This window comes from Mauremys mutica, chromosome 6 (genome assembly GCF_020497125.1).
Source record: "Mauremys mutica isolate MM-2020 ecotype Southern chromosome 6, ASM2049712v1, whole genome shotgun sequence".
NCBI lineage: Eukaryota > Metazoa > Chordata > Testudines > Geoemydidae > Mauremys > Mauremys mutica.
Window position 1 is genome coordinate 30,208,876 of NC_059077.1, and position 22,131 is coordinate 30,231,006.

The 22,131-nt window shown below is 42.7% G+C and overlaps 1 protein-coding gene across 3 annotated transcripts in view; it reads left to right on the forward strand.

The window, feature by feature from the left end:
• Positions 1-22,131, forward strand: part of PARP8 (poly(ADP-ribose) polymerase family member 8) — a 163,499-nt gene that overhangs the window by 90,384 nt on the left and 50,984 nt on the right. For all 3 annotated transcript variants that reach the window (XM_045020211.1, XM_045020212.1, XM_045020213.1), the window contains 5 exons: positions 4,173-4,267; positions 11,057-11,117; positions 13,738-13,828; positions 19,610-19,676; positions 21,732-21,857. In XM_045020211.1, coding sequence (XP_044876146.1) covers positions 4,173-4,267; positions 11,057-11,117; positions 13,738-13,828; positions 19,610-19,676; positions 21,732-21,857 — 440 coding nt within the window. The remainder of the gene's footprint in view (positions 1-4,172; positions 4,268-11,056; positions 11,118-13,737; positions 13,829-19,609; positions 19,677-21,731; positions 21,858-22,131) is intronic.

The window sequence follows — 22,131 nt, forward strand, 5'->3', positions numbered from 1 at the left end:
TGCCACTGCAGTGCTGTACGTGTAGACATGCCCATAGTGTCTTGGTCATAGCGGCAAGGTTTGAATCACCTGTACATAATTTCCCCAAAAGATACAGTTGGGTAAACAGTTTAAAAGTAGCTAAATGACTTAGGCACCTAAATCCTACTGATTTTCAGTAGGAATGAGGGCTTGTCTACATTAAGAATTCATTCATGCCAAGGTGGGGTGTGAATATACCCTGTATTAGCTTGCTGCAGACCGTCTTTGTGGACACTGCTGACGCACAGTTTGTTAATGTGCTTTGATGCAGTCCTCTTTGAAATGGGATTTAGGAGTTATCTTCCTAAATCACTTAAACTCTTTTTAAGAGCTCTTACCCACTGTTATATTGGGACAAAGAAATCTGTATCATGTCTCAGATTAAATGTGGAGACTGTCTAACAACAAGTCATTCAGATACGATAAACTTATCAGACCTTTCACTTTTGGGACCTTTAACTCTTATACTTGCTGTCTGTGTGCGCCCTTCCTTTGAATCTCTACCCTCTGTACATTTTCAGGAGATAACAGCAGATCAGCTCTTGTTGAAACAAAAACACCATTGCTTTTGGTTCTTATACATGCTGCTCTTGTGGTGTAAACTTGCAGATGCAGTTGTAAAAAACCTCTGCCTTTAATCAAAGTTTCCACTCACCTCTGCATGTTCATAAATGTGGCTAGGGCTGTCTCACAAGGATGGGCAATACCTTATATGATATGTTCCTAATTTGGCGTTCCTCCTTGCCAATAGGGGAACACAGAATTTGCTGCCCTTTCCAGCCCTTAGCCATCCATTACCAGAAATTTTGTGGGAAGCATTATATTGAGGAGCCAGGCAACCCACATATTGTTCTGGACAGATTTTTCTGATGCTTCATACAATAGGGAGAAAAAAGATGGCAAGTCAAGTATGTTGTGATTCACAGGATAATCACCCTTCTCCGTTCATAAGGCAGGACTCCATAATCATCAGTACATCATGTCAAGATTTACATTGTTTAAGTCAGGGGTTCTCAACATTTTTTCTTTATGAGCCCCCCCACCCCCACATGCTATAAAAACTCCACGGAACACGTTTGCTGCAACTGTTATTCTGCACATCAAAGCCAGGACCAGTATCAGCAAGCTGGGCAATTGCCCATGGCCCCACACCACAGGGGCCCTGTGAAGTTAAGTTGCTCAGGCTTCATCTTCAGCCCCTCTTGGCAGGGCTTGGGGCCCCTGGCTTCAGACCCATGCAGTGGGGCTTTTCCTTTCTGCCCTTGGCCCTAGCAAGTCTAATGCCGGCCCTGCTTGGTGGACCCTCTGAAACCTGCTTGTGGCCTTCCAGTGGGCCCTGGACTGCTGGTTGAGAACACTGGAGTATATATATGGTGTCGGAATTTTTATTTAAAAAAAAGAAGATAGCTTTTTCCCTCATGTAACATGAAAAAATAAAGGATGAGCTTATGATTATGTCAGCAACTTGAGAGAGTAATGGGTGTCCTAGTTTTTTTCCTTCTTGAGGGGGAGGGGTATAGGGATGGGAGTCCTGCCACCCTCACCTTACTCACCCTCTCCCTGACAACTGATTCTGTCTGACTCAGCAAAATGACAGTCCCCCAGCAGCAGCATCCTTTTTCTCTTCCCTGTATTAGACCCTAGCTTCTGCAGCACAGAGGATAGGAACAAGACTCTTTCCAGAGCTATGCCTTCCATCTTTGACAAGAATAAGTCAGTGATACACTAGCTCAGATCCCTCCCTTTCCTAAATATTCTTAGTACATCTGGTAACCTTGTGCTTCTGCTACACTGATGAGTTTCAGATGGGCTTCAGATTCTTCGATGAATTCCAAATGTGGTCAAATTATCATTGGCTAATTTTCACTTACGAAGGGGGATTAGATGAGTACTGTTTAATTCAGTTGAAATGTGCATCTCTAACTGTCAAACTTGATACAGACCACTGAATCTCAAATTAGAATCCTACTACATGTGGTGTACAAATCAAGGGCCCAGTACTGCCATCAGTTACGCCTGTGTAACAACAACTGTTGTCAGTGGGAAGTCTACATGGATATTTGAAGGCCAGAATTGGACTCTAGTGCTTCATTCTTTGCCTTTCTCAGCGAGACAAAGCCAAATCCTGCTCTCATTTCATTTTGTACTCATCCAAATCTGGGGAAATTGACTTCTGTAGAGTTACTCCAGATTTAAACGAGTGTAACAGGATACAAGGTGACCACATCATCTGTAGCAGGGGTGGCCAACTTGAGCCTGAGAATGAGCCAAAATTTACCAATGAACATTGCCAAAGAGCCACGGTAATATGTCAGCAGCCCCCCATTCGCTACCCCTTTCCAGCCCCCAGCGCCTCCCACCCACCAGGAGCCCTGCCAGTCAGCACCTCCCGCTTCCTCCCCATGCTCCCGCCTGCTGCAATCAGTTGTTTTGCAGTGCACAGGAGACTCTGGTGGGGAGGGGGGAGGAGCAAGGGCGTGGGAGGCTCGGGGGAAGGGGCAGGGGCCTTGGGGGAAGGGGTGGAGTGGTGGCAGGACCTGGGGCAGAGCAGGGGGTTGAGCAGTGAGCCCCCCCCACCCCCACCAGCACATTGGAAAGTTAGCATTTGTAGCTCCAGCCTCGGAATCAGCAGCTATACAAGGAGCCTCATATTAACCTCTGAAGAGCTGCATGTGGCTCCGGAGCCACAGGTTGACCACCCCCGATCTATAGGCATTCACTATAACTGTAAAAGTATTTATGGATTACAGTATTTTTTCCTAAAGGACAATACCTGATACCTTTAAAATGATATGTTGTAGATCCTTATAGAGTATAGACAAATATAACTTATTTGGACCTCATAAAGTCTAATCAAACTATTGGTTTTGTTCTATGATCTTAAACTTCCATTGACTGTTTCTACCTCCCATATGCAATAGAGATATGCAACGATACATTTCCTACTGTATTATTCACACATTTTCAAGAGGAATAATAAAGAAGGAAGATTATCTTAGGTCATGTCACTTTACAGTTATGGTGTTGTAGACTATCAGTAATAATAACAAAGTGACGAGTTCTAAGTCACTTAGGTGCTTTTGAAAATTATATACTATATCCCTAATTAATTATTTTCTAGGTGATTAATTTCCTTGTCTCTTGTGACTTTTTATCAGTTTATATTTTTGTTTTTAAATTGAAGTGGTTTTAGATTGGAGAAATATTAGCAAGTAGAGTTAAACAAATCTAGGAAGAAAGGAGGACTTCACTGAGGCCAAGGTTTCATACTATATTTTTGGGTAGTTTCTATAAAGCCCCATAGATTTCATCCCTATTAAATTCAATAGGATTTTTCCATAAAAGATATTTATTAGTAGTAGTAGTACTAGTACTTCTGCTACTTGTATTATTGTGTGCTTAGGAACCTGAATCAGGGACCAAGACCTCCTTGCGCTAAACACTCTACAAAAACAAGAAAAAAGACAGTCAGTGTCCCAAAGAGTTTACAATCTAAGCATAAAACAAGAGCAAACAGATAGATACAGACAGAAGGTGGAATACAAGGAAACAATGAGACAACACGGGTCAGTATGATAGAGAATGGTCTCAGCATGCAAGTGGCCTGGCCATTTTAAGTTTTTTATAGGCATCATGCCAAAGGAGAGTTTTAAGGAGGAATTTGAAGGAGGACAATGAGGTAGCTCTGCCTGTATTTGAACTTGGAATGAATTTTGCCAATTTTATACAATTTTTGCAAATAAGTTCCTCCTTTCCTATTGCACAGCCAATTTGTTTTTCCCTCAGAAAAAAGTGAAATTGGTCAAGTGTTAAGATGCTAAATAAACTCACCAACAAACTGACATTTATCTTCATAGAAAGGAAATATTGAAATTGAAGCTTTTACTTTTTTCACAAAAATCGCTTCTTTGATAATTTTTTTCGTCTCTTTTTTTCATATGGCCTTAGCAGCAGCTTGTGTTTTGGTACAGTACCATGGTAAACATACCATCAACGGAACATGGAGGCATACAATAGAAGAGAAAAGACCAGATGAAATTCATGGAACAACTTGAGTAACACCACCATATTTGCACTTAGAATACTATGAAAATGTTGCTGCTAGTAAAAAAATAAAATAAAAACACCCACCATATTACATTTATCTTCAGGTTAACTACGATGGAGAACTTCACAAGCACCCACAGCTGGAAGCTGATTTGACAGCAGTGAGAGAGATCTATGGGCCTCATGCAGTATCTCTCAGGTACATCGTTTTAGTGGGTAACATTCTTGTCAGTTCTGTGGCTGGAAAAAGGACATAAAATTGGTAATCAGCAGCATAAGTTTAGGGAATCGAAGCTTGTTGGCTATATTCTGGCATGTTTGACATGTTGCAGATAGGTGTGTATGCAGGATCGCCATCACAAACTGTACAAAGGGTCATAACTAAGGTTACGATTTAGACACAGGTATTTTTAGTAAAAGTCATGGACAGGTCACTGGCAATAAACAAAAATTCATGGCCCGTGACCTATCCATGACGTATACTATAAATACCCCTGACTAAATCTTGAGGGGAGGGAGGCACCCCAGAGGGATGCTGCTGGGGGCGACGTCTATGGGGGGTGCTCTGGGGGCCTGTTGCTGAGGGGGTTAGCGGCACCAGCTGCCAGGGGATGCTGAAGAGTGGCTGCTCCGGCCGCCCCGAGACCACTGCTCAGTCCCCGGGGCCAGCAGCACTGGTCGCTGCTCGGGCTGTTCCCGGAGCCAGCTCTCCGGGGCCGCCTGAGCAGTGGCCGGTGCGGCTGGCTCCAGGGCTGCTCCAGCAGCAGCTGGTGTGGCTGGCTCCAGGGCCGCCCGAGCAGCTGGTTGCGGTGCCACTCCAGCAGCGCCCGCTGTGGCTGATCCCAGGGCCACATGAACAGCAGACCCTGGAGCCTACTGCTTGGGCAGCCCTGGGGTCAACCACATTGATCACCACAGAAATCTTGGAGGTCGCGGAAAGTCACGGAATCCATCACTTCCGCAACCTCCGCGACAAACACAAAGCCCTAGTCATAACCTACAGATTTCTAGGGGGATAATTTATATCAACTAACGGAAAGTGAACGAACATTATGATGTAGCAGTGATGATTCTGAGCTCTGCTTTGTAGTGTTGTTCAACTTGCTAATACAGCTGCCTATGCTCAGAACAATTTCTTAAGGCATCATCTTGTAAACATTGAAGTCAGTGAGAGTGTTGCTTTTAACTTTAATGGGGACAGGATTGGGCTGTTATATTTTGATTAAAATTACTGCTAAGCATAATTTCACTCCAAATATTTGTTAAACTATCTTTGCTCTGTCATGTAGTTTTCATGAGGTATTATTTTAATAATAATAATAATAATAATAAATAAATACATTATGACCAGGAGGCAAGATTTACCAGATCTGGTTGCAAAGTGATGGAGAAACTATCACCTTGATAATATGATATAAGACAAGAAATAAAAAACTATACGGGACCTAATGATCATCTTGCATATATTGCATATAGCAATTTCCATGAACCTATATAATATGTTAACTATTTTATTCTAAGAAAAGAGATATTGTTTAAAACAAAGTTGTGTGGTGCTGCTGAATAACGTGCCCATTTAATTTATCTAGTGTACATTTTAATGGCATATGTTTAATTCCTTGGATGATATTCCTAAAAGAAAAAAAGTCTTCATTATCTGCCGTTTGAAGTTAAGTGGAAATTCATTCGATTTAAAGGACATTGGAAATTTAAATCCAAGGAGTTGTACATGATTTAAGAAATGAATGAGATAATCATTTAGTTGCCAGACTGTTAAATGCTACACTGTGTGAAATTCTGTATACCTTTATAATATGTTCCCTCAGGCACTTAACATTACAACAATGAATATAACCTTTTAAAAATGTTAATGCATTTAATTTATTGAATAATCTGCTTCATTGTGGGCTATGCCATCTCTTATGGCTCAATTTATTAGAATTTGGTATCTGTGAGTGCTTCTGGCATGTGGAAAACTTTTGTGTCTCCTAAGTTCTTCAGCAGTTGACAATATCCATATATCTTTGGCAACCACAAAATGCAACATTAGGCATTCAGTTTCATCCTCTCCTCTAATCCTAATTCCCTGACTGCACCAAGTCCAACTGACAATGACATTGGGGGCACCCGCTGAATAGGACTATATCGAAGGGCATGTCTACACAGCTGCTTGGAGGGTGCTTTCCAGATGTACACTAGCTCTGCTCCAGCTAGCATGCTAAAAATAGCAATGTGGCTGTGGCAGCACCAGTCACCCAAATACCCCCTAGGTACATACTTGGGAGGCTAGCCTGAGCTGCTGCCAATGCTGCTATGGCCACACTGCTATTTTTTGCATGCTAGCTCAAATAGAGTTTACATGTGTCTGTCTGCCCATTCTGGGAAGCACTCACCCAGCTGCTGTGTAGACATCCCCTGTGAGGGTTGCCTCTTCCCCTGCTGCTATCGATCAACCAGAGAACTTTAAAGGTAAAAACAAGGAGTTTCTGCAGACACTAGGCATGCATGGTATTCAGCTCCTCATCACTGAGCTCTGGATGCTAGAGATGGGCAAACCTTTCACACATTGTTTATTTGCCACATGAACCAAAGCCCTCAGAGTCCGTTCACAGTGATTATTGAGGGACCAGCCTCCTGAAGGTTTGTTTGAAAGATCTCAAGAGCTGCACTACCACATCAGGACTATGGGATGACATCTGCTTCTGCCTCACTGTAGGCTGTGGTAGGAGAAATATTTTCTAGCTCCTGCAACTTTATTAGTGGGAATAGCCCTAAAGTCCCTTATAAAGGGGGTGGGGTGGGCTTTAGAGAGCATGAAAATCCCTTGGTTGTACCCTTTTTATCTCCTCTTATTTCACTCAGCTTTTGTGTATTTTGTTGTTTCGCCTACATTTTTATTTAATGGTGGGATTTTGCTCAAAGGCCTAGTTCTTCAACACTCACTCACTTGAGTAATATTAGCACTTGAATAGTCTCGTTCAGTTCCATGGTCCTGCTTGCATAAATAAGCATTGCTCACAGACTTTCAGGATCTGGCCTTTGGTTCTTCAAGCAATTTAACAAAAAATGTGAGATCTTTTGCACTGGTTGCATTTTAATGCATGTTAGTGAGTTTAGCTACTTTGTACACACAGTATTGTAACATCTTAAATTTAGGCTCTTTTCCAGCAGTGAGTTCCATGAAGCCAGTACAGCTTCATAAAGCTCCTCCTTCATCAAGTTCAGCGTCAGGGTTTGTGTCTATACAGGGCTGGACCAAGCTGCTGGGTAATTGCCCTGTGGGCTGGTTCCTTCCATTGTCTTCAAGGCCAGTCTGATGCTGTAGTTTGAAGTATATTGACAAAATATTTTCAAATATTAAAGTTAATTTTTTGGTTTAATTCTTGCATGATTGTCAGTTTATGCAATCTCAGGCCACTGTTAAGTTTAATAGATTGGCAGGGAGGTCTTTCTTACCACCTCTACCTCAGGCTATGGAAGCAGTGGGAAAGGGGTGAAAAGAAAGCTATCCCATTTATGTGTGACAGCAAGCACTGGTCAGTTATGCTTTGAAGAGGGACTGTTTAAGGAAAAAACACAGCTGATTCTGCTCTAAAATACTGTTCACTTAAGTAATTTAGGTGGAAGAAGAACATAACACAAATTTTATGTCTAATGTATGTGCAAGGTAGTTGTTCTAGCCTGTATTTTTCAACAGTTCTTTGATATGCTGCGGGAAGGTCACTGAAAGGAGGCAAAACACGAGAGGGGAATACAAGAGAGAAACCAGCACAAGCAAACCAGTCACACATTAAATGTAAAAGTTCAAGCACTTTAAAATACTTATGTGCATGAGTTAAAACTGTGCCTTGGGGAGTCCCACACTAACAGCATGTGGCAGATAACACAAACTAACACTGACCTTGACAACATTACAGGGTAGTCTTCAAGGTTCCATTATTCTTTAGCAGTTTCTCCAAAATACTAAACAGACGCTCAGGGTTTTGTTTTTTGTTTTTTTGGTTTTTTTTTGGGAGGGGGGAGTTTTGTCAGATCAACTACACCTGTCACCTTGATCTTAGCTTTTTTCATTTTTCTGAAACAGTTTGTATACACTCTTTTTAGTAGCTCTCAGGGTTTCCCAGAGAAGGAGCAGGAGTGTGATTTCTCTCCCCCCTCCCCAATCCTCTCCACCAAACCTCTGGTTTCTTTTTTGCATCCCTCTTCAGCACATTAGTACCACAGAGGAACTATTTGGTTTTAGAGTGAGGATTTTCAGAGGTGTCTAAATGCAGAGGTCAATGGGAGGCCCTTAGGTACATTTATAAGACCCTTAATGTCTTTTTGTATCTTTAGAGATTTAGTTCTTCCTCATTTTAGCATTTAGCATATAAAAATCCAGGCTGTAATCTAGAACCCTCTCTGAAATGAAGCTAAAAAATTGCCTATCTATTCAGTCTACTCTTCCTTGAAACTTGTCTCTAGGCTGCTGAGGGTAATGACTGAAATTTGACAAACAGACAAACTTCAGATACATGGGAATGCATTAGACATTGTTCAATTGATGAAAGAGCCCATCCCCTGAGCTGTAACAGAACATAAGTAAAGTCAAAATGAAATTAGGAAAATATTACAGAAATCATCTGTGTAACCTTCCTCTCTAAACCAGGGCCGCCCAGAGGATTCAGGGGGCCTGGGGTCTTCGGCGGTGGGGGCCCCCACCACTGAATTGCCGCCGAAGACCTGGCACTTCAGCGGCGGGTCCCGGGGCGGAAGGACCCCCTGCCGCCGAATTGCCGCTGAAGACCCGGAGCGGAAGAAGCTCCGGGGGCCCGGGCCCCGCGAGAGTTTTCCGGAGCCCCCAGAGCAAGTGAAGAATCCTGCTCCAGGGGCCCTGAAAAACTCTCGTGGGGGCCTGGGGAAAATTGCCTCACTTGCCCCCCCACTCTTGGCGGCCCTGCTCTAAACCGTCTCCATAGACCACTGGAAGTTAAGGTAAGATCCCGCCCTTACTCAAGTGAAAGGGAGTTTGTTATTGACATGAATGGAGCAGAATTGACCCATACTGTTGTCGTGGGTCTTGGTCTGTCTGGCCCACACGTGAAGTAAATATAACACGTGGAGGAATAGTGGAGGCAGAACATTTTGGGCATCCATATGAAAGTATTAGTCTGCTTACACAGCGTGTGTTCAAGCAGTTTTCCTACCCTCTATCAAGAAACCTACCGTTATGCATTTCATTAGTATTATGCACTTCGTTACTGTTGTACACTTTACTGCTCTCAGAAAAGTGTGCTCAACTTGCACAAACTTTAGAAACTTTAAAAACCTCACCAGAGGGCATTCGGTACTTTTTCAATGATGGTTCCCTGTCAGTGTAGCTGCTGCTTTGTTCTTGAACACTACGTAAAGGATTCATTGGGCACTATTACCTTATTCCACCATCCCCACCCCAATAAATAAATTAATTAAAGAAAGAAATAAAAAGCTAAGCCAACGTCTGAAATCCACTTTTATGATCATAGTCAAAAGACTTTGCCCATCTTGCTAGCACTCAGAAAACAGAAAAGATACTGGCAAGTAGATCTGAATAATCAGAAAGGAGCCAATTGGTTTCCTTTTTGTCTCCTTATACTAAAGGAGTCAACTTTTAATATGATGCCCATTATGCATCAGAACTATGGTTTGTGATGGAAATTCTTACATTTTTTTCTTTTTAAGTTTTTTTTTCCTAATAAAATCAATACCATTTAAAGGGACTATAATTTGTTCTGGGTTGGCCAAACAGTTGCACCTTACTACTGTGGCACCTGATGGAGAATACAACTTTTAAAAAAAAATCCTTTTGTAAAGTAAATTTAGTGTTACTCTGATGTTGCTGGAAAATTAAGTACCCTTTTATCTTCAAAGTAGATCCAGAACAAACAACACCTGCTTAGACTTCCCCATGCTGCCTGACTAATGTGCCCCAGTTCGGTTCTGCGGGGACCAACTTTGTACAATACAATACAACTCCTAGTGAGTTTTATAAAATTCAATAATTCAAAATGGTGTGCAGTACAGCTGCAAAAAAAATGAGGTATAGCTACATGAGGCCAAATGCACTTTTGTAGATTCAGGGAGGCACAAATAGCACCTCCCTGCATCAGCCTGGCCTGCAGTGTTATAGAGGGATTCACCCCAGGGAGGACAAGTGGTTATAATATTGAAGATTTCCTTTGCCAAGGGGAGCTTTAACCTCCATTGATGTATCCAAAGAAGCTCTCTCAGTGGCAGCCTTAAAGGGAGGAAGTTAATTAGCCTGCTCTCCTGGCTGTCCAGCCAGCATTGCACACTTTCCGAGATGGACTAGACACCTGTAAGCCTGCCAGGACTGGGGAGGTAGTAGGTGCTTTATGCAACTCATAGCAGACTTTCCATTACTAGGAGCCTTATACAAAGATCTTTGCCTGTTTCCGTAGGTGAATCTTATCTATTGTATGGGGAACAAACCCAAGCATTTAAGTGTGAATGATGGTTCAGTTTCTGTTCCTGTTCAGTCTTTACCAGTTGTGATGCTGTTTGTAGCAGAGTGAATACCTTGTTCACTGAGAACTGGAATGGATTCAAACACTTCATTACACAAAGGCTGTCATTTCATTGCGACCATCAGTTGTTAATGGCTTTTGGTCACTGCAAACCAAATGTGAACCAGTGACCTAGAGATAAATAGCTGTCATTTACCCAGTGTTGTCCAATACAGAGTATCCCATTACAATTCCCTTGAGCTATGCAGTTCCTCAAATGTGATTATCTGTGTTATTGAAGGCTTGGAGTATTATTTGCAGAGGCTGTTAGTTGATCCCTTTCGATACAGCAAAAAGTCACCCATTATGGAAAAGTTCGCCTCACTCAGTTACATATGAACTTTAATATCCATTACTGGTTTTATTCTTAATAAGATCTGTCCTCTTATAGATGCTCTTGGGCTGAACAGTACCTGGAAAGTAATATAATTCTTTACTTTCAGGGAATATGGAGCCATTGATGATGTAGACATTGATCTGCATATTGATGTTAGCTTTCTTGATGTAAGTAATCTAATCATATAATTTTATAATGAACATTAATACCCATTTAATTCTGTCCTATATGAGATTCTGTCAGAGATTCCCCTCTTTGGATTCTTGATCTTTACAAGCTCTTGTCACATTATTGATTGCTACTCAGTTCTGAGTGGAAACATTTTCTTGTCAATCTGCAAACTCATTACTAACATATTTTTAGCTATTTATTTGCTACATTCATATAGAATTGCCTTGGGAATAAACAAGAGGGCAATCTACATGATCACAATGGTCCCTTCTGGCTTTGGAACATATGAATTTATGAACTGAGGCGAAGGCAGTACATTGCTTTTTTTGCTGCCATAGGGCCTTAGCTATATGGAACCACATCATATGCTCCCAGAGGGGAGACAACCTAGGATGAGTTTCACCTTGCATAGTTTGCCACCGGTGCTCCCTGCTAGGGAAAGGTTTGGGTGGCAAAGGACGTAGATAACAGTGCTTCCCAGCCTCCCCTTCTCCCTGGAAACATAGTTCTTCTTCGAGTGCGATCCCTGTGGGTGCTCCACTTCAGGTGTCGTTGCGTCCTAGCACCGTCGATCAGAGATTTATGGTAACAGTGTCCACGAGGGTCATGCATGCCCAGTAGGTGTCTTGCAGTGCCATTGATGTCGTGTCCAGTGCGCGTACGGCCCGAGCCCTCCAGTTCCTTTAGTTGGTTAGGCAGTTATAAAGTTGTATTTAGTGTTAATGTTAGTTTTATTAGAATTTTTTTTTTTTACTTCTCCCGGTTTTACCCTCCCTGTAGTTTCCCCACAGCGGGGTCGGTTAACTGTTCAAGATGCTGGCTCCCAGGCTTTCAATAATGCGGCTCCTGCCGCAAACCAATGCCTGTTTCTGATGGCCACTCCTTGTGTGTCTGATGTCTTGGTGAGGCGCATATCCCACAAAAATGCATCCACTGTAGCAACCTGAAGGTGAGAGCCCAGCGCAACCGGGATCTCCGCCTCAAAAATATCTTGATGGAGAAATCTCTCCAGCCAGAGATGGACCACCGGTCTCCTATCCGGGCGCCCTTCCCTTCAGGGACAGGAGACATGCCTTCCTCTAACAGACCAAGGAGGAGGGCACAGACGTCTCCGCAGAAAGCACCGCAGAAACATAGGCAGTCTTCTGCCAGGTCGCTACCCCCGATGCTGACACATGCTCTTTGGACAAAAAGTTTACTCCTCGGCGACATTACAATTCAGAGTCGCCAATTATTCTGCTCTATTAGCAAAATATGATTATGATAACTATAGGATATTGAGCTCTTTCACTGAGGAGCTTCTAGATGAGAAATGAGCACAATTCAAGGCCATTCTAAACAAAGGTTGCGGAAACAGCTCTCCAGGAGTCTTTGGACATCGCAGATACAGCAGCCAGAACCACGGCCACGGCCGTAGAAGTGATGCACCAGGTGTCCTGGTTGCAATCCTCAGGCATTCCCTTGCCATCCGGACCTGCTGTCTCAGAACAACAGTCGCACTCTTCACCCCAATCCAGAGAAACTCCACCTTCAAGCATGGCTCCTGCATGGGTTCACTATGGGAAACTAGCCTGCTCGGAACAAGTCAAACACGTATTACTAAACAGCAGGAAAGTGACCACATGTAATACATTTACTGAGCACTGTGCTATCACTCAAGACTCTAGGGCTGACACCATAGTTGGCTCTAACCGTATTTACCTCTGAGACTCAAATGAACCCAAAGTCTCTCCTGCCTTCTGAGGGGCACTTCTCTACAGTCACCTGAAGTGGAGCACCCATAGGGACAGCACTCAAAGATGAAGAGAAGATTACTCACCTGGTGCAGTAGCTGTGGTTTTTCGAGATATGTGTCCCTGTAGGTGCTCCACTACCCACCTTCCTCTCCTCTACTTTGGAGTTCGCCATTAGGACTCTGCGGTAGAGAAGGAACTGGAGGGCTTGGGTCATGCATGTGCTAGACATGGCACCAACAGCACCGCAAGATGCCTACTGTGCATGCGCAATCCGCGTGGACACTACTACCATAATTCTCCGATAGATGGTGCTGGGACGCACCGGCACCTGAAGTGGAGCACCCACACAGACACATATCTTGAAGAACCTCAGTTACTGCACAAGGTGAGTAACCTTCTCTTTCTCTTTTCATTATTTTCTCACTTTGCTATCACATCTGTGCAATAACCTCCCTTAACAAGGGTGAAAGTTAATGATTCTAGGAATAGTATTAGCATCTGTACTGATATAATTTCCCCAGGTAAACGTGGTACACAGGATGGTTCTGTCTGCCCCTGAACCCTCATGAATACCTGACTCTCCTGTGTTAGGATTTCTTTAGTCTCAAGGCAAGGGGGAATATGCCATCTGGTTTCTTCTAGCCCTCTACTGTGGGGCCAGTTGTATTTCCCACCCTGTTCACTCTTTTTGCTCTCCTCTTGAGCTAGTATCTCCTAGTGGATGGAGCAGAGCCAGGAGTGGGCAAACAGATGAAAATAATAGCTTAGATGAGTACATTCCATTGAATATTTCACCAGCACAAGGGTTGACTGACAAAACATAAACAGCTCCTGATGATGGCTAATGATTTTTGTTGTTTTTCTTTTTCTCTGGAATCAGGAAGAGATTGCTGTGGCTTGGGATGTAATCCGCACAGAGCCTATAATAGTGCGATTGCACTGTTCACTTACACAGTACTTAAATGGTCCAGGTTAGTCACATTTGCATTTTTCCTGTGCTGTGTACAATGTCTTAGTTGTGAGCCATGTGTAGGGTAGCAGATATACATGTTCATTGCTAAAGCCCCAATCCTGAAAATATATCTGCACATGTTTAACTTTACTATCGTGGGTGGTCCTAGTGACTTCAAGTTAAGCCTCTGCATAAGTGTTTGCACGATCAATATTAAGGGCATGTCTACACTGCCCTGGAGTTTGGACTAAAAGAGTGTTGACAGCAGTACACACCGAAGTGCTGTGCTATAACTTCCCTGTGTGGACACTGTGGATGTGAATGTAAAAGTCTTGGGTTTGCAACTCTTTAAAGAGGACTACATTCGTGCGGACTCGGACCTTCATGTTCATGCCCATAGCATCCACATGGAGGAGTTACAGTACAACACTTTCATGTGAACTGCTATTCACACCCACTGAGGCTTCCAATCCTGGCTCTCAGTTCAGATCTAAGTCTGTGGGAGAATTCTGCCCCTGAACGATGAAGATATTTTTCCGATCATGATTTGTCTGGGAAAAATACCCTAGTAAGCCATTTCTTAGGGAGTACATTGTCTGCAGCTGCTTTCTGCAAGCAGTGTTCTGTTCATTATATCAGTACCTTATTTATGCTTGGCTTAGTGTCTTGTTTCACTACATCTTACTATTTGAATATATTTTTTTATAAATGTTCATGTGTTTATTTGTTGCAAATAGCTATTGTAACTTTATGTTAACATTTATTATTGTGTTAGCCATCTCTAATATGAAATCAAAATTCTAACACACTCAGCAACAGAGGTTGAACTTTGCAAATCCTTATCCAGCTGGATATGTTCTAGCAAGACCATAAGCGACAATAAAACTTCTGCACTTGTGACAAGGTTAAAACCGGAATTATAGGCCCCAATCCTGCAGCTAACTTTGTGCAGAAGCACCCTTGAGCCTGTATGCAGTCAATTGCAGGATCAGGGCGAGAGACAGGTGCTTTGCCATTATTGATCTTATGAGTATAGTGCAGTTGCTGTTTCTGCCGGTGATTTTCAGTAAAAAAGAACAATGAGCTCAATCTCACATATTAATATATGAAGGAACTCTCTCTCTTCTCAACCTTTCCCCATGAAACACTGTTCTGAGTAATAACTTGTTATTACCTTATGGTATGTATATCTTTCCTTTTGTGTCTGCCATTCACTGATGGAAGAAACAGATGTACCATATGCTCAAAGGGAGGCTGGCTGCTGTTTCAGATGTGTTATACAGAATACAAGTGTTTTGAAACTTCTGTTCTTATTTAGTACCTAGCCAGATTACTACCAATGTGCTCTTTTCCATTTTTTATGAGTAGTATCGAATTTTTTATATTGAAAAGATACCTCTAGGTTCCTGTTTTGAGACTATATGGAAAAATAAATATATGTATATTTGCAAGGTTGCCTAACACATGCCATTATAAGATTCTGTTTTCACTTGCATATAATTTTGCCAACTTTAACTGTTTAAGGTGAATATACACAGCATATATATTTTAAAAATGCAAAACAAAACCCATTCAGTAGACTATAGTTTATGGACAGAAATAGATATTTTTCAAGAATTCATTTATCTGTACTATGATGAGAACTTGAAACAATATTAGGAATGGGAGCAATGGATTTTCCATACTAAATGATATCACTGGTCCATCAGGCATAGGTGCTGGAACTAGGGCCTGGTCTACACTACGCGTTTAAACCGAATTTAGCAGCGTTAAACCAAATTAACCCTGCACCCGTCCACACAATGAAGCCCTTTATATCGCTATAAAGGGCTCTTAAAAACGATTTCTGTACTCCTCCCTGACGAGGGGAGTAGCGCTGAAATCGGTATTGCCATGTCGGATTAGGGTTCGTGTGGCCGCAATTCGTCGGTATTGGCCTCCGGGCGGTATCCCACAGTGCACCATTGTGACCGCTCTGGAAAGCAATCTGAACTCGGATGCACTGGCCAGGTAGACAGGAAAAGCCCCGCGAACTTTTGAATTTTATTTCCTGTTTGCCCAGCGTGGAGCTCTGATCAGCACAGGTGGCGATGCAGTCCCAAATCCAAAAAGAGCTCCAGCATGGACCGTACGGGAGATACTGAATCTGATTGCTGTATGGGGAGACAAATCTGTTCTATCAGAGCTCCGTTACAGAAGACGAAATGCCAAAGCATTTGAAAAAATCTCCAGGCTATGATAGACAGAGGCCACAGCAGGGACTCAGCACAGTGCTGTGTGACAAGTGTAACGGAAAGCCAAAGAATCAAATGGACACTCCTGGAGGGAGGGAGGGGGTACTGAGGACTCCAGCTATCCCACAGTCCCCGCAGTCTCCGAAAAGCATTTGCATTCTTGGCTGAGCTCCCAATGCCTGAAGGGTCAAAAACATTTTCCCGGGTGTTTCAGGGTATATGTCGTCAATTTACCCCCTTGCCCCCCCCCCCCGAAAGAAAAGGGAAAAAAATAGTTTCTCGCCTTTTTTCAATGTCACCCTATGTCTACTGCATGCTGCTGGTAGACAGGGTGCTGCAGCGCTGAACAGCAGCATCCCCTCCCCTCCCCGGTGGCAGACGGTGCAAAATGACTGATATCCGTCCTCATCATCATCCCATGAGTGCTCCTGGCTGGCCTCGGTGAGGTCGGCCGGGGACGCCTGGGCAAAAATGGGAATGATTCCCTGTTATTCCCGGCAGATGGTACAGAAGGATTGAAAACCGTCCTCATCATAGCAACTGGAGGCTGAGCGCCTCCCCCCCCCCCTTTCATGTCTAATGAAGATTCTGTACTCCCTGGACTATCATAGCAGCGGGAGGCTGCCTCCTCCTCATTTTATCTCACTAAAATGTCAGTGTTTCTTATTCCTGCATTCTTTATTACTTCATCACACAAATGGGGGGATAACTGCCATGGTAGCCCAGGAGGGGTGTGGGAGGAAGGAAGCAACGGGTGGGGTTGTTGCAGGGGCACCCCCTAGAATGGCATGCAGCTCATCATTCCTGCAGGATATCTGGGGCTCTGACCCGGAGCGGCTGTGCTCTCTGGTTCTCTAGTAGACTTGCCCCATATTCTAGGCAGGACTGACTCTATTTTTAGACAAAACATAAAGAAGGGAATGACCCAGGGAGTCATTCCCATTTTTGTCCATGCGCCCCCGGCCGACCTCAGCGAGGCCAGCCAGGAGCACCCATGACAGCAGCAGACAGTACAAAAGGACTGATAACCGTCATCGGCAATTTCCAATTGCAGACGGTACAAAAGGATTGATAACCGTCATCACCAATTTCCAATTGCAGACGGTGATATAGGGCTGGTAACCATCTCTGCTACCTTGCAAAGGCGAATGAATGCTGCTGTGTAGCACTGAAGTACCGCGTCTGTCAGCAGCATCCAGTACACATACGGTGACAGTGACAAAAGGCTAAACAGGCTCCATGGTTGCCATGCTATGGCGTCTGCCAGGGCAATCCAGGGAAAAAGGGTGCGGAATGATTGTCTGCTGTTGCTTTCACGGTGGAAGGATTGAGTGACGACATTTACCCAGAATCACCCGCGACACTGCATTGGGATCTCAACCCAGAATTCCAATGGGCGGGGGAGACTGCGGGAACTATGGGATAGCTACAGGATAGCTACCCACAGTGCAACGCTCCGGAAATCGACGCTAGCCTCGGTACATGGACGCACACCGCCGAATTAATGTGCTTAGTGTGGCCGCGTGCACTTGACTTTATACAATCTGTTTTAAAAAACCAGTTTCTGTAAAATTGGAATAATTCCATAGTGTAGACATACCCTAGGAATGCACAGCACCTTCACTATACAAATTGTTCCAGCTCCACTGCTATCAGGTCTGGTATCCTCCTTCTGGCAGTGTCCATTACCTGATGTTTAAAAGGAAGTGAAATGCACCATGGCAATTCTGAAATGCAGCACATCCCATACTAATTGTGTGGAAAAGGGCTCCTAAACCCTTCAGGAAATCAGGCAATCATCTTATGCTCTGAAATATGAGATTTAGTTACACTTTAGAATTTATAAATCTAAATACATTGTTACTGCTAATCACATTACCCATCCCATTTGAAAATCCAACCACAGTTTGTCTCAGAAAGATTAAACAGCATTTAAATAATAGCACTGCACAAAGGGATAAAAAAATCAACAGCTGTTTCTTTGAAAGAAAGGAAATTTGAGGGAGATGGAAGATATGTTTTGAATTATTTGCAAATGAAACCATCATTCTAAAGAGCACCTGGCAAACAGTGGCATTTCAGATTAGAACTGGCATTTTTATTGCCTTTAAAAAAAAATGATCAGAATAACATATGCTTAAAAATCACGATTTCATTCTGATAAAAGTTAACTTCAAATATTGAGCCAAATCTTTAGGATCTCTTTTTTTTCAGTGTAATCGTTATAGTTCTTTTCTTTTCTTATAATAATGAAATGCATTTGTTTGGACGACATCAATGCTTGTAATATATGCTCGTTGTTATCCTGCCTCAAAGAATTGAGATTTCTTCAATAAGTGCTTGGTGCCATCTGCCATTTCAATCTAGTAAATGTTACAAAAGGATTTTGGTAATACTAGAACTGGAAGCTTGTTTCCAGCCTCCACGTCTTATGTTTTCAGTTATCTGAGCCAATAAATATGGGCATATTGATGGTGGGAATGGGATGAAGATGTCTGTATCCTATCACATAAATGATGACATCTGAGCTTCCTTGATGAAAGTTCAGAACAGTCATTGTCTATTGGGATTCATACATGATGCAGTCAGATGACAAGCTCCCTGGATCTTTTACTGAACTGCCTTCAAAAAACAAACCCTACAGATAAAAGAAATTGGTAGGTTTTCTTTACATTCTAAGAGATAAAGACAGGGAACAGATAAATGTCTGAGTAAGTTTGACCCTCTCTGCATGCTGACAGATTGGGCTAATTCTACTGTCCTATAATAGTTCAGGGGAACTTGAATAAATTAAATTTTCGTACAAAAAATATTCTTTTTTTACCTTCTGCAACAAAAATATTCCATATCTCCTACACTTTTAAAAAGTTCTGGAATGAGCATTGGGTAGGAAGGCCTCTCAGAGAGAAAACACTTTGCTCCAGAAAATATGGTGTGGTGCTGATGAGATACTAAAGGATCTATGACAAGTCCTCTTTGGGGAAGAGCCTAATTCTACCCTCAGTCAGTCTGGTGTGAAAACGGGAATATTGTTGATTTCAGTGAGGTTGCTTTGCATTTACGTGGTGTAATTGAGGGCAGAATTTGGTCCAAAGTCTCAAAGGGCTTTTAAAGAATAGTGAACAGTAAGTAAAGAAAGGCAAGTAATGGAACCTCCACTTCCCCACCAAAAAGAGATTAAAATGAGTAAGTAAATCAGTAAATCTTTTGAAGGTGAGGGAGGGTAATGCTCCCTGCAAAAAGAGATGTAAAAGACTAGAACCGTTTACTTGGAAATGAGATGGCTATGGCTGGAATTGGTTTGCTGAACAGGGTGAGCCAATACTCTGAAGTGGTACTCAGGTGCTTGGCTGGCTGGTTCTTGCTCACGTGTTCAGGTTCCATACTGGCTCAGGCAAGAGTACCGCCCTCACCATTGTTTCCATGGTGTTTCCCAAGTATAAATTAGCACAGAATATTGCCTGTAGATATCAAACCACTAATAGAATAAGTAGGTCTCTGGTAATAGCCTGTTCTAGCATGGCAATTCCTATTTACACATATCATCAATATTGCATTTTCTGCAGTACCCACCGTGGATGTATTTCAGATCTCTACTAAGGAAAGATTTGGGTTGGGACATCAGCTGAAAAAGTAAGTTCTGGAAGAAATTTAATATGATCTTGCTTAATGCATTATTGTTACAATCATCTTACGTTAGCTCTTGCATTGGGTCAAGACACATTTAACAACAGGGTTGTAGTTCTCTTTGGGCCAAATGGCTCCTGACTGCTTTTTCAGTTAAAAAGTCCACTTCCTCCTTTCAAATCGTTTTGACAGTGCTGACAAATAAGAGGTAATCCCTGTAAATGTTCCCGTTGCCATTTACTGCAGTTTTATAAACTGTACTGTCTAAAGTGTGTGAAATCAAAGAGGATGCAGCTAAGAATCATAAAATTGTAGGACTGGAAGGGATCTCGGAAGGTCATCTAGTGCAGTGGTTCTCAAAGCCAGTCCGCCACTTGTTCAGGGAATGCCCCTGGCGGGCTGGGCCGGTTTGTTTACCTGTCGCGTCCGCAGGTTCGGCCAATCGCATCTCCTACTGGCTGTGGTTCACCGCTCCAGGCCAATGGGGGCTGCGGGAAGGGCAGCTAGCACATCCATCGTCCTGCGCTGCTTCTTGCAGCCCCCATTGGCCTGGAGCGGCGAACCGCGGCCAGTGGGAGCTACGATCAGCTGAACCAGCGGATGCAGCAAGTAAACAAACCGGCCTGGCCCGCCACGGGCGTTCCCTGAACAAACGACGGACCGGCTTTGAGAACCACTGATGTAGTGTAGTCCCCTGCACTCATGGCATCTAGACTGTTTTATTTCATATGGCAACTTAGATTTTAAGCTCTATGAGGCAGGCAACCTGTTATGTATAATGCCTAGCACAATGGGGCTCCAATCTGTGAGGGGTGACTTTGAGGTTCTACCACAAAAAACACTTGGGCACTGATTTTCTGAGGTCAGTAAGGCAGAGTAGATGAAAAGATTTAGCAGTTTCATGTAGCCAGTTCAAGACTTAGTTCAGTTCAGTTAAAATTCTGATGATTCATCTTTTTGCAAATTCTCATTATTAATATTAATAATTAATATGAATAATTATTATTAATAAAATGACAAGAATGTAAGTTTAAGGGTACATCTACACAGCAAAAACAACTCTGCAGGCTTATATCCCAGGTCAACTGACTTAGCTCAAGCAGTGCTTGCACTGCAGGACTAAAAATAGCAGTGCAGACATTCAGGCTCAGGCTGGAGCCCTGGGCTGGAAACACCCCACCCGTGCCAGGTTTCAGAGCCTAGGGCTCTGACCCCCAGCATGTCCACAGTTATTTTTAGCCCTGAAGCACAAGCATAAGTCAGTTGACCTGATCTCTTAGAGGTGCTGCTGTGGGGATTTTTTTGCTGTGTAGATGTACCCTCAACATCTACACCTTTAAAAAAAAGAAAAAAAGGCAGTTTGGTTCCATAAAGAAATCTTTTGCTGGTAGGTTTAAAGAACCAATCAGAAATAATCAGCACAGTGCTTTAATAACCTTGCAGATTAACATTATTAAAAATCTGTGCAGTAATTTGAAATTGAGAAAAAAGTAATCAGTTCCTTATATTACATTTCATTCCCTATAGTACCCGTGAGTTGTACATTAGATAGCCTTTACAAGAGGCATACACAATGCATTTTTGTGTAATACATTTTGTCAGGCAGAGGGGGGAGATCTGTGATTGTACATCTACATAACTATGCAGTTAAATCAAAAATTTTAAATAGCCATAGGTCTCATGGCCCCTTATCACTTTTGAGGGCAAGAAGATCTTCATCTTTTGAAAATCAATGAAATAGCCAGTTAAGCCAACACTACCATCTATTTTAACAGTACCACCCATGCATCTCAAACCTAAATGCTCACATTTTCTGCATCTCTATGACAAAGATACTTTCACGTCTTTCATCTTTGAGATGTGTATGATGTATACTTATATAGCTTATATTAATCACACTGTCATTTTTTAAAGAGCCAAGTACTGGCCTCAATCCATGCATGTGACTATCAAGTTCTTCATTTAGAATGAGGCCACTACATGGCTTTAAGTGATGAATGTACAGGTGTTAGCTTTACAATTACTGTGACTTGGCTATGATTGTCTTTTCCTCCTTTACAGAATAATGCAGACATTTGTTACACAGCAGTGGAAAAATAGCAAAGAAAAATCAAATTGTACGCACAATAAGAAAGTGTCTGAGAAAAAGGTGAAATCCCCTCTGCACATCTTTTCTACATTGCGCAGGTAATACCAGGCAAAATGCTTTTATTATCACATGCTGTTCAGATTCCACAGCATACTTTAGATTTAGCAGTTTAGTAGAAATGTTGACTTTTCTCCAAAGAGAAGTATTTTGTTTATATCTTACCTCTTGGGTCTTGTTCCCTCACCTTGTATGATTTCAAGAACTAACTAGGAACTACAGCAGTTTCCAAGATTATTCTGGGGGGGAGATGGGAGCATTTTCATGGTCTACCCTCTAAAAGACCCTGACTCATCTAGAACTGGAATTCACTCA